This window comes from Camelus dromedarius, chromosome 10 (assembly GCF_036321535.1).
Source record: "Camelus dromedarius isolate mCamDro1 chromosome 10, mCamDro1.pat, whole genome shotgun sequence".
NCBI lineage: Eukaryota > Metazoa > Chordata > Mammalia > Artiodactyla > Camelidae > Camelus > Camelus dromedarius.
The window spans coordinates 67,012,820-67,028,611 of NC_087445.1; the positions used below are offsets into that span (position 1 = coordinate 67,012,820).

At 55.2% G+C, this 15,792-nt stretch overlaps 1 protein-coding gene across 5 annotated transcripts in view; it reads left to right on the forward strand.

The window, feature by feature from the left end:
* The window catches only part of DAB2IP (DAB2 interacting protein), a 189,886-nt gene that overhangs the window by 84,176 nt on the left and 89,918 nt on the right, over positions 1–15,792 (forward strand). For all 5 annotated transcript variants that reach the window (XM_031450371.2, XM_064490485.1, XM_064490487.1 and 2 more), the window contains exon 2: positions 4,680–4,783. In XM_031450371.2, the coding sequence (XP_031306231.2) occupies positions 4,680–4,783 (104 nt within the window). The remainder of the gene's footprint in view (positions 1–4,679; positions 4,784–15,792) is intronic.

Genomic DNA, 15,792 nt, shown 5'->3' on the forward strand with positions numbered 1-15,792 from the left:
ACTCATTCAACTTCTCTGGGATTCTGCTCAAACCAGCTGTGTTGCTTCGAGCTTGAGGGGCATAGCCCCAGCCTCCCAGTGTCTGCTTCCTCAAATTAGAAAAGACTTGCTGCTAAATCAAAAGCCAAATGCAGCTGTGTTTTTCAAGGCAGAGTTAGAACTCAGGGGGTCAGCCTTCTTTGCCTGTGTTAAATAAAGAGCAGGGTTCTTTTTTCTTTTTCTTTTTTCCTTTTCTTTCCTTTAAATGGTGAGGAATAGAGCCAGTCACTGCTCTTACTCCCTGACTCACTGGATTGATTTTAACTCATGAGCTCAGGGATGGAAAGGGGCTGGCCTGGAGTCACACAGCAGAGTCAAGGTTAAACCCGATCTCCTAGTCCCAGCCTGGTGCTCCTCCCCCTACCCCATGCTCCAGGCACCTTCACCCTTCTCTGAGCCCCTAAGTATGGGTTTGTGGGGACAGTGTAAGGGGCTTTCAGAATATAGTCTTGCTTCTTACTGGAGGGAACTTTAGAAGAAGACACCTTTGCCTCTCAGAACCTCAGTGTATTCATCTGGAAAGTGGAGCTCACCATAGCTGTCCAGGTAGTTATGTGGGGAGTGTATTTAAATGGGTCCAGAACATGCTTTCTCAGTGGGGGCAGTATTGTCCTTAAATGTGCAAAAAATTGATTTTTGGAAGGCGAGGTGAAAAAAATCTCACCTTTTTTCTATATAAAGACTGATATAGTATACTCATGCGTACATCTATGGCATTAGAATTTTGTTGGGGGTGAGGGGGAACTGGGAAAAAAGTGTCTAAAAAGATTCCTTAGGGGAAACAATGAATAAAAGGTAGAGAGACAGTGGTCCACACCCCAGGGAGCCATGTGGTTTTGTGTTTGGAGCTTGTATTGCCGGCTCCTGGGGGAGGCTGTTTGGGGTGTCGGGTCAGGAGAGAGCCTCGTGTGGCCCGGCCTCTGCCCCTATGGTTCAGCGTGACCCTGGGCATGTGACGGCTTCCTGAAGGGCCTGATTGCCCATCCTTACGGAAAGGGGAGTCCCACCAGCTCTGTAAGCGGGGCCTGGTTCTCAGGCAGCCAAGATCCAGCCTGGTGGATCAGCAGGGGTCCAGCGGGAAGCAGATGGCACTTACACTAGGATGGTTGGAGGTGTGGGCGGGTGTGGGGAACCATGAAGAGGCGTGCAGGACCCCAGAGCTAGTGATGGCTGTGGCTGGTCCTCTGAGGCTTGAAGGAGGGAGGAGGAGAATGTGGTTACCAGGAGGTGAGAACCCAGGAGACTGGGTCGTCCTGATGGTAGTCGGGACCTTTGGTGGAAGGACGCGGCTGGCCTAGGTGACCCTCCTCCCTCCCCAGTCCCCATCTAGGGGTCCCCACTGGCCAGACCCCATGGAAGCTGATGGGTCCTGAAACTCGGTCAGCCTGGTACATGTGGGTCAGCCCCCTGGAGCAGAAGGTGGGGTGGAGAAGGGTGGAGAATGGAACTGGGGCCAAGCAGAAGCTGCCCGGAAAGGTACCAAGGTTCCCCTTCCTCTGGAGTGCTGGGCCCTGCCCTGGGCCTGGAGTGGGAGGCCTGAGAAGTTGAGGGAAGAGCGGGCCCCTCATGCAGGAGGGAGAGTGGACTCCCACTCCGACCTGCCCTGCAGCCTCCTCGCTGGTTTTCTACCTTCTGATGTAGATGGGGAGGGGCCAGATCTTTGTTTAATTTGAAGAGTTTATTTGAGCAAAAATTGACTTGAATTGCATAGCACCAAACCAGAAGTAGTTAGAAATGCTCCCCAGAGCTCCTGAAGTGAAGTTTACGGCTACTTTGGGAGCACCCAAGAGGGCCTTTCCTATGCATCTACTGGGTTAGGGGCCAGTGGACAAGATCCTGTCCTTTGGTCTCAGTTTCCTCATCTGTAAAATGGGTGGTTGGACCAAGAAACCTCTGAGAGCCTCCTGGCTCAGACCCAGCAGGCAAGGGTGGTGATCTGCGCAGGTTGGTGGGGTATCAGTCTTGACCTTAGAGGAGAGGCGTCCTTGCTGGGCTCCTTGTGTCCTGTCAGGTGCCTCCATGTATCCCTTGCCTAGAGGTATGAGGGCTTACCTGCCCAGGAGGAGGCAGTGAAGCTGTGGCCATTTTGTGTGTGTGTGTGTGTGTGTGTGTGTGTGTGTGTTGGGGAGAGAGGGTAGTTCCTTCTGGAGGCTGAGGGCAGTGCCTCACACATGGGTGGGATACAGTAGTTAGTTAGGGTGGACCCCCAGGTAGAGGTGATGAGAGGTGCTGGGGTGGGGAGGAGAGAGGAAGGCAGATGGAGAGCAGGAAGAGATTTCCTGGGGAAACCTCCAAAAAGAATGGGTCTCCCCTGGAGTGTGACTAGCAGAGACCTTGGGTGGGGGGGAGTGAGGAAGGTTCTGAGTAGGAGGTACCACAAGGGAAGCAGAGAGTCCGTAAGGGATGGCAGTCACTGGGCTGAACAGGAAGCTTTTCTGGAAGAGGCGGCCCAGGGCTGGCTAGTCCACATCCGGACCCGGTTCACCCTCTGCCCCAGGTCTGCCTGGTGGGCAGCAGGGTCGGAACCCATCCCTGCAAGTGGCCCACTTCCTTCAGTCCTCAAGTGGCTTTGCCTGCTTGCCCACTGGCCAGGGCTCGGCACTGGCCTGTCCTTGTGGGGTGCGGGGCTCAGCTCTGTCCTTCCGCACTTCCGAGGACCCCTGTCCAATCCAGCTGCAGGGGGAGAATGGGCCGGAGACTGCAGCACCGCCCCCGATTGCCCATTCTGCCTTCTGGGAAAGCCTGCTCCTCGTCGTCTGTCCTGTGTGTGTGCACGTCCACATGTCCACACATGCACGTGTACCTGGGGAGGGATCTGAGCCGGTACGCTTTGGAGCATGGACATCGCTGTGAATGTGTGTGTGTGTATGTGTGTGTGTGTGTGTGTGTGTGTTTGCTGGGCGTGCGCGTCACTCTGAACCCACTGTGTTCGCACGTACCAGGGAAGTCTCCGCCCTGTCCTTTTTGTTCCTTGTGAGTCAACAGGTCTTTCCCAAGCACTCCCCACGCACCAGGCTCCGTGCAGCTCTGGGGATATCGAGATGCAGCTGGCTTAGACGTGGGCATTAGGAGAGCGCCACCACACACACACACACACACACACACACACACACACACACGCACACACACACACACACACACACACTGTGTCTGCAAAGTGAGAGCCTGGAGGCTGAGAGCTGGGGGCGGAGGAGGTTTCCAAGGGTTTCCTCCAAAGTGTGCTGGGTGGGTCAGGCTGGGAGGAGCAGGGAGGGAGGCCTCTGTGGGGGCCACAGCCGGAGCACTGCACAAGAGGTGGCCAGTGCCAAGCCCGGTATGGGGGAACAGTGAAGAAAGCAGCCAGGTCCACTGGCCTGGCTGTTTAAACAGGTGTGCCCAGGACATGGCTCAAAGTTTTGAATGAGCCGTCACCATTTAAAATATTTCATATTAAAATAATACTTCATGTTAGAGAAAAACCCCCATATTTCCAGGTTCTCCTGAACTGTGGGAAGCTCTGGCTGCACTGGGCCCCCCATTGCTGTGCCAAAATAACCAGCTGGAGCTGAGCAGCTGGCTGATGCTCTTGACTCCATTACCTGCCTGGCCCTTGCACTTTCCTCAGGATTAAAGCCTCTGAAAGAGAAGGTCCGGATTGGAAGCCAGTGATCACAGAGGCTCATGTTTGAAGGAACTGCTTGTATACCTCCAGTAACAGGGAGCTCATTACCTCACATCACAAAATGTGTGGCTTGAAGTGCAGGTTTGGGAAATCTTTCTTTTTTAACTTTTTTTTTTTTTTTTGGCAGGGTGTGTGTGAGGCTTAGTTAGGTTTATTTATTTTGAGACGAGGTACTGGGGATTGAACCAGGACTTCATACATGCTAAGCATGTGCTCTACCATTTGAGTTATACCCTCCCCTACCTTAGGAAATCTTTTTTAAAAAGTTGTGGTAAATTAATTTGAAATATATACATGAAATGTGCCACTTTAAACGTCTCCAAGCATACAACTCAGTGGTATTAAGTATATTTACAATGTTGTGCAACCATCACCGCCATCCATTGCTAAATCTTTTCCATCACTCCAAATAGAAACTCTGTACCATTGAGCGATAACTCTCCCTGCTCCCCTGCCCCCAGCCCCTGGTAACTCTAATCTACTTTCTGTCTCTATGAATTTGCCTAGTCTAAGTGTTTTATATAAGGGGAATTATACAATATTTGTCTTTTTGTGTCTGGCTTATGTCATTCAGCATGCTTTCACGGTTCATCCACGTAGCAGCACGTATCAGAACTTTCATTCTTTTAATGGTGCAGTTGCCTTCCATTGGCTGGAGCTATCGCACCGTATTCACGCATTCATCTGTTGAGTTGCTTCTGCCTTTTGGCTCTTGTGAATAACGCTGCAATGGACATTTGTATACAAGTATTTATCTGTGTCCCTGCTTTCAGTTTTTTGCAGTATAGGAGTGGAATTGCTGGGTCATGTGGTTATTCTGTCTAACTTTAGCGGGAATCACTGAACTGTTTTCCACAATGGTTGTACGTGTCTATGGGGACCAGCTGTCTGTTGTCCAGGCCTGGATGGGAATGACAGGAGGGCCTGACTGGGTGGCCTTGATTATCCCTGCTCACCCTCTCTCTCCCTCTGTTGACAGAGTCGCCCCAAGAAAGGCCGGGCTCCCGGCGCAGCCTGCCCGGCAGCCTCTCGGAGAAGAGCCCCAGCATGGAGCCCTCAGCAGCTACACCGTTCCGGGTCACGGTAACTATCTCTGCGTCACCATCGTCACCTGGGCCGGGGTGCTGCCCTGCGACCCCGTGGCCCCCCTTCCTGGAGCCTCACGGACCGGGAGAGCATCCAGCCTCCCCTGTTCTAGGTATCCGATCGCTTAGCTGCTCCCCTCTCTGTGGCTCAGCCCCGCCCCTGGGGGCCACATGGGGGTCCTGTCCTGCGAGGGAGGGGGCAGGCTGAGGACAGACCTCTGGCCCTGCATGCCTCAGGGCCCAAGAGGAACTGGCCTGGGAAGGGGAGAGGCTAGTTTTAGGTCCGAGCAACACACCCTCATGCATGCGCACACACGCCACACTTCTTTCAGATGCACACTTTTTGTTTCCACATTTTAATATCTCTCATAGTACAGTCCGTGGTGTGTCCTAATTTAATAGCTGTGTTTTTTTCTTTCTTGGTGGTGCATAAAATAATGCTGTATCTTCCAAGGGTGATGTCTTAGAACTGACAAAACACAGCCTGTATAGCTAAGCTATTGATTATTGTAGTCCCACCAGCACACACTCTTTTGTTACAAACCTGAACGACTCTGTGGAACTCGAACCCAGTCACCCTTAACGTCGGACACGCCACGTTCCTCTGCGTCCCCGCCATCCTTCCGCGCGCCGCAGTTTTATGTCCCTTTACACCCCCATTCAGCACGTTACCGTGTGCCCCTCTGTCACTGCTCTGCCAGCCACCGGAGAAGTAGACAGGGAGAAGAAGCAGACACGTTCTCTTCCCCGAGGGCTCACAGTCTGCAGGGGAGGTGGATGTTTGATCATTTGTTCACTCATTCATTCATTCAGCTGTTTTTCTGGCAGGCCTGCTGGGTGCCAGGCACCATTCTTGGCCACTGGGGCTGAGTGAGAGGAGCTGGCCAAGAGATCGCCAGGTGGAGAAAGCCCCTGACTTTACGTGAGCCCCTGAGCTCACGTTCTTGTATTGGAGCCATGTGCTGTGAAGGAGAAAAGGAAACTGCTGTGATGGGGAAAACTAGGAGGGCTTCTTTGAGGTGGCGTGGTGGGTAGGTGATAGTTGAGCTGAAGTCCGAGGGGTGAGGAGCCAGCCCTCTGGCGAGCAGAGGAAAGAGGGTTTGGGGTGAAGGGAGCAGAGAGGGCACAGGCCTGGCTGGCACTATATGGTGTGATATGGGGGTTCCAGCTGAGCTGGGAGTGGGCTGGGGAAGGTGTCCCCTGGGAGCTGACTTTTGAGCTAGGTCTTGAAGGGTCCTTAGAAGTTGGGCAGGCAGGGACAGGGAGAGAGGGAGTTCCAGGTAGAGGGAACAGCAGTTGCAAAGGCATGGAGGCACACTTGAAATTGAGGTGTTTGTGGAATGGTGAAATGCTTGGTGGGAGTGGAGTTGAGGGATCTGGAGGTCAGGGTAGGGGATGAAGCAGGGAAGCTGGACCGGGTCTGGTCATGTAAAGCCTTGAGTGTCAGGCTAACGGGATGGGGCCTCCCCAGGGCCACTGATTCTCCCTTCTGTCTGTATGCCATAAAAATGCTCTCAAAGTAGATTCGTGGGTCCTCTCAAGATTTCAGTGCAGTGGACCAGGGGCAGGGCCTAGATATCTGCATTTTTAACAAGCTCCTCTAAGAGGTAGTTCTGGGCCCCAGGCTCTGGATCGGATCAGCCTCCAGGCAGTGAGGAGAGGGAACCTGTGCTGAGAAGGGATTCCAGGTCACTTCCCTGAGTGAGACCAGGGCCTCTGGGAGATGGTCTCCAGCAGCAGGGAGGACCAGGAGGCTGGCACCTGGGAGACTCTGATCGAATCAGCTGGAGCAGGGACCAAGACCTCCCCTCCCTGTAGTCCCCAGGGCCACGGCCTCCAGGGCTGAGCCTTCAGGGCGCCTTAGGGAACAATGACTAATCATAATGCAGCCCCCAGCACTGTGCTCATGGTCTTACCTACGTGATCTCTTTTAATCCTTGAGACAACCTGGAAGCTGATACTTCAATCACTCCATTTTACAGATGAGAAAGCTGAGGCTCAGAGAGGTGAATTCACTTCTCCAAGCTCCAACGGCTCATAATGGTGGAGCCAAGATTTGGGCCCAGGTCTCTCTGAGCCCAGCACGTGAGCACGCACTCCTCTGGCTGGAGAGGAACCAGAGGAGGGGACTCCTTCCCCCACACCCTCCCAGACTGCCCTCAGCATCGCTTTTTACCCATTTCCCTTTCCTTTGCTGCTCTGATAGGTGTCTCATCACACCTTGAAGTTGCTATAATTTGCAGCTCTTTAATTGCCAGCTAGGCTTGGCTGTTTTCCTGTAGTGGCGTCTTTGCTGTTTCCTGGTGTAGAAACCACCTGTGGCTCAGAGCCAGAGCCAGAACCAGTCTTCTGAACGACCGGGCCCCCCGGACACGCAGTCCCGCCTGCGCGATTAGGGTCTGCAGGATGGAAAGTGTGTCCAGCTGTTGTTTTACCCACTTCTCACTGCAGCCCTGAGGGGAGGTACCATTAGTGTCTACGTTTCACAGATGAGGGAACTAAGGCTCAGAGAGGTGAAGTCATTTGCCTGGTGTCACACAGCCCCTGAGTGACGGAGCCAGGCGTGGAAACCTGGACTGCTGGACTTTTATGATTTGTGTCCTTTCCCTCAACCCCTTGGTTCTTCCTGTGTGCAGCAGTTAAGGAAAGGGGTGTGAGTCAAGTTTCTGTCTTGGGCTGGTGCTCAGAGCTGCGGGCACCAGAGAGCTCAGAAGTAGGGATCTGGGTTCAAATCCCAGTTCTTCCGTGACCCCTTTAGTTACTCAACCTCTCTGAGCCGCGTGTCCTCATCAGTCAAGTATGGAATGACTGCCCTTCCTTGAAGGACCACGGCGGACCTTTGGGTGTACATACCAGCCCAGGTCTGACCCATGGTAGACACTTTATCCATGAAACTCATCGTTATCCTCTGAATTGCGTTTCCTCTTTTGGCTCCAAAACAGTAAAGATCTGGGGAGGCTTGGGGTGGAGGGCAGAGGGCTGGGTTTTAGGGGGAAGATCAGAGATGTGCCTGGCCTGGGCCTTAGGGACAGACTTGACACAGACCCTGTGCAGGACCAGAAGAGTCCCTTCTCCCCTGCAGCCTGAACTCACACGCTCCCATGTGCTCCCACAAGCCACATTCTCACGCGCTCGGCTGACTGCTGCTCTGTGTAGCCCCGCGAGGGAACCCAGGGAACATGGTTTTGCCTGGGGGAGGTAGGGGAGATGCCACAAAATGTACTTGAATAACTCGTCTTCGCTGCCATTTCAAACCCAGGTGACGGCATGTCACCACCTCTCACAGGGGTGCCCTTTGGCGATGATGCAGTTTAATGGAGAATCGAAGTTGCGGTCTATAGGACTCATTCTGTTCACCTCCATCGTGCAAACTGAGGCCCAGGAGGGACTGGATTTAACCAGATCACCACCCAGCTGGGGTCACTTCTGAGTCTGGGTGGTTTGCACCCCCACACATGGTCCTTACTCCTGTGAGTCAGCCTAGGACTGTAGCCACCCCACAAGGCATCCAGGGCTCAGTGCTGGTCCCACCTCTACCTCTCAGAGACCACGTGACTCTGGGAAAGCCTCAGTTTACCCTTCTGTAAAATGAGGGGAGTGGACTTTGTGGTTTGGGCATATAGTAGGCACTCAAATGTTTTCACGCGGTAACTGAAAGAAGGAACCATAAAGTCAGCAGACCTGGGGTTGAGCGTCATACCAGCTTGGTGACTTGGGCAAGATGGAACTTTTTGCCTACCTGATACAACTTCCTTCTACCTACAGGTGGAGTTGGGCGGTGGGGGAGTGGTTCCCCAGGACCACACGGTGCTAGCAGGCCTAGCAGGCCAGTGCATGCCCTGAGAGCTGTGCAGGGACCCTGGATGAGGGCAGGATGGGAAGGAGCTGGGAGCAGGTGACCAAAGGGACTCCCACCCATCTCTGCCCTTCAGCTCTTGGGCTCCAAAGAGATGGCGAGGCTGAGATTCAAACCCAGGTCTGTCTTCTCTGCAGCCAGTAGGGAATCCTGGAAGTGAGAGAGGATCAGAGGCAGGGAAGCCACAGGCTGGGGGCCTGGATCTGCACAGACTGTCAGGGTAGGTCACCGGCTCTGCGTGTACCTATCCCCCTTACTGAAACCCAGGGACCTGTGGCAGCAGCCGGCTGCCCGCCACACCTGCCATCCCATATTTGAGGAATTCATGGCTTGATTTGGGGGCTAAGGAGATGGTGACCATTCCCAGTTTCCCCAGGAGTCCCCTCAGCCTGCCGCCCTCCCCAGACCCAATCTCCCCTGGTGTGGGCTGGGACCTCGCCCTCCACCCCCCTCCCTGCTCCCATCCTCTCCCATCGACCTTGAGGGGAACGCTCACAGGGCCCCGGTGTAGGAGGTGGCAGAGGCTCTGGGAAACTTGACAGCCAATTGATTCCTCCTTGGGAAGTTGAAAGTGAAGAGTCGTGTTTGAAGGTTTAGCTGAAATTAGGTCTCAGGGCTATTTTTTGTGAGATGGAGATGGAGAAGTATCAGGGAGGGGAAGGCCCAGGGGGCTGGTGGAAGCTGCAGATAAACTCAGTACCAGTTGATTGCAGATGCTTCTAGAAGTGGGTCTCAGTTCCTTTCAACCACCCACTTTTACTAGATGCTCAATTGTGTGCACCCTAGGTGGTCCTGATGCTGTGATGGAGGTGTGCCTGGGGTGCTGTGAGAACCCAGGACAAGGGGCAGTTACCTCTGGCTAGCGAGGGTAGGGAAGAACTCCTAGAGGAGGGATCTTTGGGGCTGGGCTTTGATGGATGTGTAGGAGTTTGTTAGGAACAAAGGGAGAAGAGTATTCCAGTTAGAGCAGGATCTAACTAAAGAGGAACAGTGGCCCTGTGTGATTAGATGATGTTGGTAGAGTTGGAGGCATGACAGAAAGGAGCCTAGAGAGAAAAGTGAGTGGGTGAAGCCTCTGGACTTTCCCCTATAGGACACAGGAGTCAGAGGGGATGATGACTGAGAGTGGAGTGGGCAGGCGACTCTGGGATGTGGACTTTAGGTTCCCCCAGCTGCTCACCCCTCTTCCTGTTCCTGTGGCTTACCAGCACCCTCCCCTTTTCTAGCTGTTTTTCTCTCTCTCTCACATACACAGAAACAGGTACTGACCACAAGCATGCAGGATTGTGGGTGACTCCCCCTAAAACTTCTGTGGAAAGGCTGTTGGAAATTAACTGGTCCAACCCTTCCCCTATGGAGGAGGGACTGAGGCTCAGAGAGGGGAGGGTCCTTTCCCGAGGTCACACAGCATGTCTGGAGCAGGACCTGGAACTGAGCCCAGGTCTCTCCTTTCCCCTGTCCAGTGCTCCTCATGCTTTGCTCCCTCCTGCCCTCTCTTCCTTGCAGCTGAGCCCATCTCCCCACCCCATCATGTTTCCTGGGAGGAGAGGGCTGAAAGGAATGGACATGAATGTCCAACTCCCCCTGGGGCCCTTGATGGCTCATCAACACACTGCCACCTCCTGGGCTGCCTCTCTGCCCCCATTAGTGCCCCTTGTCAGTGCTGGGGGTGGTGGATGGAAAAGCCGGTCAGGCTCCCAGATCAGATGAACCAGCTCTGTCACTGCACAGATGGGGAAACTGACGCCCAGAGAAGGTCGGTTTACCTAGAATATCTTCTGGGCCTCTCTCCACCACTCCAGGCTGCTTCTGGCCCATCTCAAATGCACATTTGCATGGGACAGTCTATGTCTGTGGCCCGCAGGCTGGTGGAGGGATGTCAACCGTGCCACGTGGCTGACTGACAGGTGGTAGTACTGGACCCTGGATTGGGCGCCCCCGTTCCTCCTGTGAGGCCAATGTTCCTTGCTCTCTTGGGCCATGTAAGCTGGAATCTCCCAGCGTGTCTGGCCATTGTTCTGCAGATGAGAGGGTTGGCGGAGAGATCGGGCCCTGTACCCTCAGCCCTCCTCCTCCTCTGGCTTTCATGGAGCCTAATTGTTATCAAACTGTTCAAACCCAAAAGGAAAATTACTATCATTTTGGTCTGTGTCCGTTTGGCCTGTGTCCGCCGTCTGTGGGGAGAGGCCCCCTTTCCTGCAGCAGGAACCTTGCCACAGGCAGCCCAGGCGCAGAAGCCGGCCAGGGCCGGCCAGGGCGGTCTGCAGGGCGAGAGTGTGGGACCAGGGCTCTTTGGAGCCTCCTGAATCGAGGCCAGACCAGCATCCGAGGTATTTGGCAGTGTTGGGAGGCTGCCTGCCCCATTAATAAACAGGAAGGTGGTTACGTTAGCTCTGTTTTCCAGATTAAGAAAGCAAGGCTCAGGGAGAAGGGACTGGCCCAGGGTCCCACAGCCGGTGAACGGCGCAGGTGGAAGTCAGAGCTCTGGTCTGCAAATCCTATTGTGGCTGTGAACTGAATTTCCTCCCTGTCTTCTCTGCCTTCCTTTATTTCCTTTCTTTTAATAAATTTTTAATCACCAACTATGTGTCAGGCCTGTGTGGGGCACTGACACAAACAGGATTAAAACATAATTTCTATCTGCAAAAATACGGCAGGGTTAGTTGGGGCTTGACAAAGTAATTTCCAGGCAGGTGAGGGGACAGGACATTCCAGGCAGTCAGGATGGCCCCTGCCGAGGCCAGCGGATGGGAAAGAGCATGAGCAAGTGACAGCAGAAAATGGGAACAATTTGGGGGCTGAAGGGTGAGGAAGTGGCTGGAGTATGAGGGACAGGAGACCCACGGCTGCACACAGAGCAAACGGGATAGGAGGCTGTATTAACAGGAGTATGGAGTCCGCAAGAGGGAGGTGAAGGTGGGCCAGAGCTGGCAGAGCAGACCCGGAGTGCAGTGTGTCCAGAGCAGCATACCTGACCAGGCTGGGAGAGTCTGGAGCTCCTTCAGTGAGCAGAGACGGGGACCAGTGAGGGAGCAAGCGAACTGCTTTTCTCAGGCAGGTTGTCAGGACGCCATCCCTGCCCCTGGGATCTGAGTCTAGGATGCCCTTATAGGGGTCCCTAAGGGCAGAAGAACCCATTTCAGGGGCCCTGGAATCTCCTGCCTCATTGTGGGAGGTGCCAGCTTGGCTGGGGCAACTCGGGAGGGAGGATGGAGAGGGGAGTGAGGACACTCCCTGCACCCTCACCCACTTCTGCCCTGGGGTCCTCCAGAGGTACCTCCAGGACATCCGTGTAAGTCCCCACTGGGCTGCAAGGAACTGCAGGAACTGGTCCCCACTAAGGTGTCAGTGGCTGACTCCCCAGTCCGTGTGTCCTAAGTTCCTTGCACAAAAGGAGCCTTATCAATTGGAAGTTTGAGTCACTCACAGTGGAATGTCAGGCTCTGTGACTGGCAGGTAGGATGCTGTTTGGGGGCCCTTCTCCCTCTCTTCACATCCCCTTGGGTCCTGGCTCTTCCCATAGGTCTACTTGGGATGGGGCAGGATTTGAATCTTGGCCCCACGGCTCCCTGCCCCACTCTGTGGCATCACTCAGGCAAGTTGCCCAACTCTGAACCTCTCTTTCCCCATCTGTAAACGGGCACAGGAGCCATTAATTCACTGGGTGGCGGTGAAGGCTCAGGGTCCGGCACAGGGAGGCCTTCAGCAGAGTTCACGCCCCGCCCTGGCTTGCGGGTGGGTGGGGCTCACCCTACCCGGCACCTTCCGCAGAGCCTCGAGTCCTCCCAGCTACACCTCTCATTTGCTGCCTCCTAATGACACTGCCCCTGACAGAGCTTCTAGGGCCCAGCCCTGGCACCAGGAGGTGGAGAGGGAGTGGAGGGGTCCCCAAGATACCAGACGCCAAGATTCCAGTTGATGAGTACAGGAGGGAGCTGGAGGTGTCCATGCAGGATGGTTTCTCCCCAGTTGGGGGCAGCAGAGGGCAGCGAGTGGCTGCCTGGGCAGCAACTCCCAGAGGAGAGAGGAAATCCCAGGGGTTCGAGTGCCTTCTGCTCCCTCTCTCCCTGCCCTGAGGGGCCACAGGGGTCCGACTGAGCTAAATAAGCCACAGAGTCCACTGTCCAGTAGAGGGAACATCTCAAATCAGGAGCCCCTGTGGGCAGCTGGGCCTGGCGCTGGCGGCTGAGTTGCCTGGGCTTGGATTGACTGGAGAGCTGGGGCACCTCTGAAAGGGGACCCTTATCAGGGACATGGAGGGGCCAAGGTCTGGGGCCAAGGTAGCCTTCCAGCAGGAGGAGGGTCACGGGCTGAGGCGGGCCAGCATGTGGGCTGCGGGGCAGTGTCTCAGCACCTTGTTCCCCAGGCTGGACCAATAGTTCTCCATCACACTTGCCCTCCGATGGTTTGCAGGCGTCTTGTTCCAGCCTCACCACCGCTTTGATGGGGAGAAAGACAGGCCTTCTGGGAGAGGCAGGATGGCGGTCAGAGCTTGGACACGAAGTCCAGCTGACCTGGGTTCGAATCCCAGCTCTGCCAGCTCCCTGCTGTCTGCACAATGGGGAGGAGTCATAAAACCTGTTTTGCATGGCATTTGGACCTGAGTCTCCCCATCTTCTTGCCTCCTCTTGTGCTGCCCCTGCCTCCAGCTGGCCCAACCCCCCAGGGTCTGAAGGTGTCTGTGCAGGGCAGACACCCTGGGGTAGGAGGGCACTGCTCCCCTCTTCCCACCCCACCCTGTGGCCCCTGCAGGCCTTCCCATCTCCCAGGGGACCCAGGAAACTGGGTGTAGGGCAGGGCTTATCTGCCTTTGCTCCTTACCACACCTCCCCACCATATGAAAATGAAGCCATTGCCTCTGTCATACCCGGTGGCATTTGGGTTGGATTGCAGACATTATTATAGCTGAATCTTCGGGTTGGAATTGCTTCCAAAGCCAGGAGGCCCTCTTTGGAGGTGGCAGCAATGGCATGTGTTTCTGACACGAGGGCCTGAATTGGGATGAGTAACTTTTTCTGTGGAATTGCCTCAAGAACATTTAAATGAGCCGCGGTTGTCACTGCCCCGCGGCAGGCAGCAGCAGCGCTGTAGACGGCTTGCAGGAGGTGGGCTCCGGCTCCCCGGTGGGCAGCGAGGCCCGAGGCCTGTCTCAGCCTCTGTGCCTTTGTACAGGCTGGCCCGACCGCCGGCATTTCCTCCCCATTTTCCTTTCTTGAGAGCTCCTTCCCGCCCCCGGGCTCCCCCTCAGCTCTGGCAGGCAGCTGCTCCCCAGGCTCCCCATCACAGGCGCTGTGACCTAACCGTCCACCAGACGTGGTGACTTTCTCAAGGGCAGTGATTGTGTCCGATTCATCTGAGCCCCAGGCATCAGGGCAGCGCCTCACCTGTGGCGGACACCTGATGGGCTTGTGGGGTGAAGGTGTGTGAGAGACGCAGGGAGGGAGTGCATTCAGTGAGTGAGTGCAGGGTGAGGAGAGGAGGGGCGCTTCCATCTCGCTCCTGAGAGCCTGCTGAGCTGAGCCTGCTGGGTCTCTGAGGCTGAGTGGTCACCCACTTGGGAAGAGAGGTCAGGACAAGTCACCCAGATCACCAGTCTTGCCTTGAAATTGACCTTGACTCCACCCCGTGGGTTCCCATGACCCCTCAGGGGCAGAACTCCCAGGTGAGCCTGGTCTGCAGGGCAAATCGCCATCACCCACCAAGGAGGAGAATAGCCTATAAAATCCTCTCCCCAAGTGGTACGTTTTGTCCTGTAGTGAAAAGGGCTTTTAAAAGCACTGCTCACACAGGTGGATTTATGGGGCTGCTACCAGCCTCTTGTCTCTGCCTCCCACTAGGGTTCACAGGTCTCTGGGACTGGAGCACCCTGGGGTCCTGGTACTCCCTGGGGATCTGTGGTCTAGGGACAAATAGGATAGCTCCTCTTCCCTGCCTTGCTGCTCTAGGGAGACCCCCGCCCCCTCTCCCTGCCAGAAGGCAGGGTGGGACAGTCTGACCCCACAGAAGCTCATGGTGGCCCAGCACAGAGCCTGAAGTCCCACCATCAGCACCTTTTCTTTGAGCAACTTGTTGTCTCCAGAAGGCCCCTTTGTTGTCACCTGCAAATGGGTCACTGGGAGGGGAAGGATGGCATGCCCAAAGTGAAGGGATTTAGAGATCAGCCACACCAGTCCCCCTCATTGTACAGGTGGGGAAGCTGAGTCGCAGAGAAGCTAAGGTGCTTGCTCAGGGCCTCACAGTGCAGTAATGGAATCATGGAAGGGCTTGGGCTCTGGTGCAGACTACCTGGGCTGAACCCAGCTCTGCCACTTCCTGGCTGTGTGGCCTTGTGCAAGTAGCTTAACATCTCTGAGCCTCCATTCTCCCATCTGCACACTGGGTTGTGAGAATTAAACAAGGCAATCACGTCTAATATAGTGCCTGAAGCTCAGACAGAGCTTAACATCTGGCTGAGTCTTACTAATGCGTTGGAATAGTCCTCATTATTTATGAATAGGAGAGCTGGATTCTGAACCCAGATTTCTTGAGTCTGTGCATGGTTTTCTTGCTGCTTCTGCCAGGCAGCCTCTGTTGAGAGCGTTCACTCATGCACAGTACACAGAGCACAGGACAGGGACGTTTTGATGGGGTATAAACAATGAGTCACCTCGGGAAGACTGGCCTGGTGTTAGGGCCTCAGTGGCAGGGCCTGGAGGAAGGCAGAGGAAGAAAGTTGAGACCCTGCAGGGGTGTGGCTCCCTGATGAAGTCTGGTTTTCCTGAAACAAGGCGGCCCTGGGTGCTGGACTCTCCACCCTGAGTTCAGGGCTGGCCAAGGGCTTAAAGAGCTGATGAAGTGTTTGTGGCTGCCTGGACCCCCGGGGTGGGCTTATGAGGCTAAGGCAAATGTTGGCCAGCCAGGGGATTGATGGGGCAGGGAGTACTCCTGGCTGCTCTGGGTTCTCACACCCCTTAGGAACCAGTGTCTGATTTCTGTTCACTGATGCCGCTCAGTCCTGGGCACTGGCAGGTACCAGGGGGGTCCTTCTGACACCCTCATTTCCTCCTCCCACCCTCACACCCCTACCCTCTTCCCCACTGCGTGCTCCACTCCCTCTTCTAGACTCCTTACGGGCCCCCTGACCTGGGTGTCCTATGCACTGGGGAGGGGGT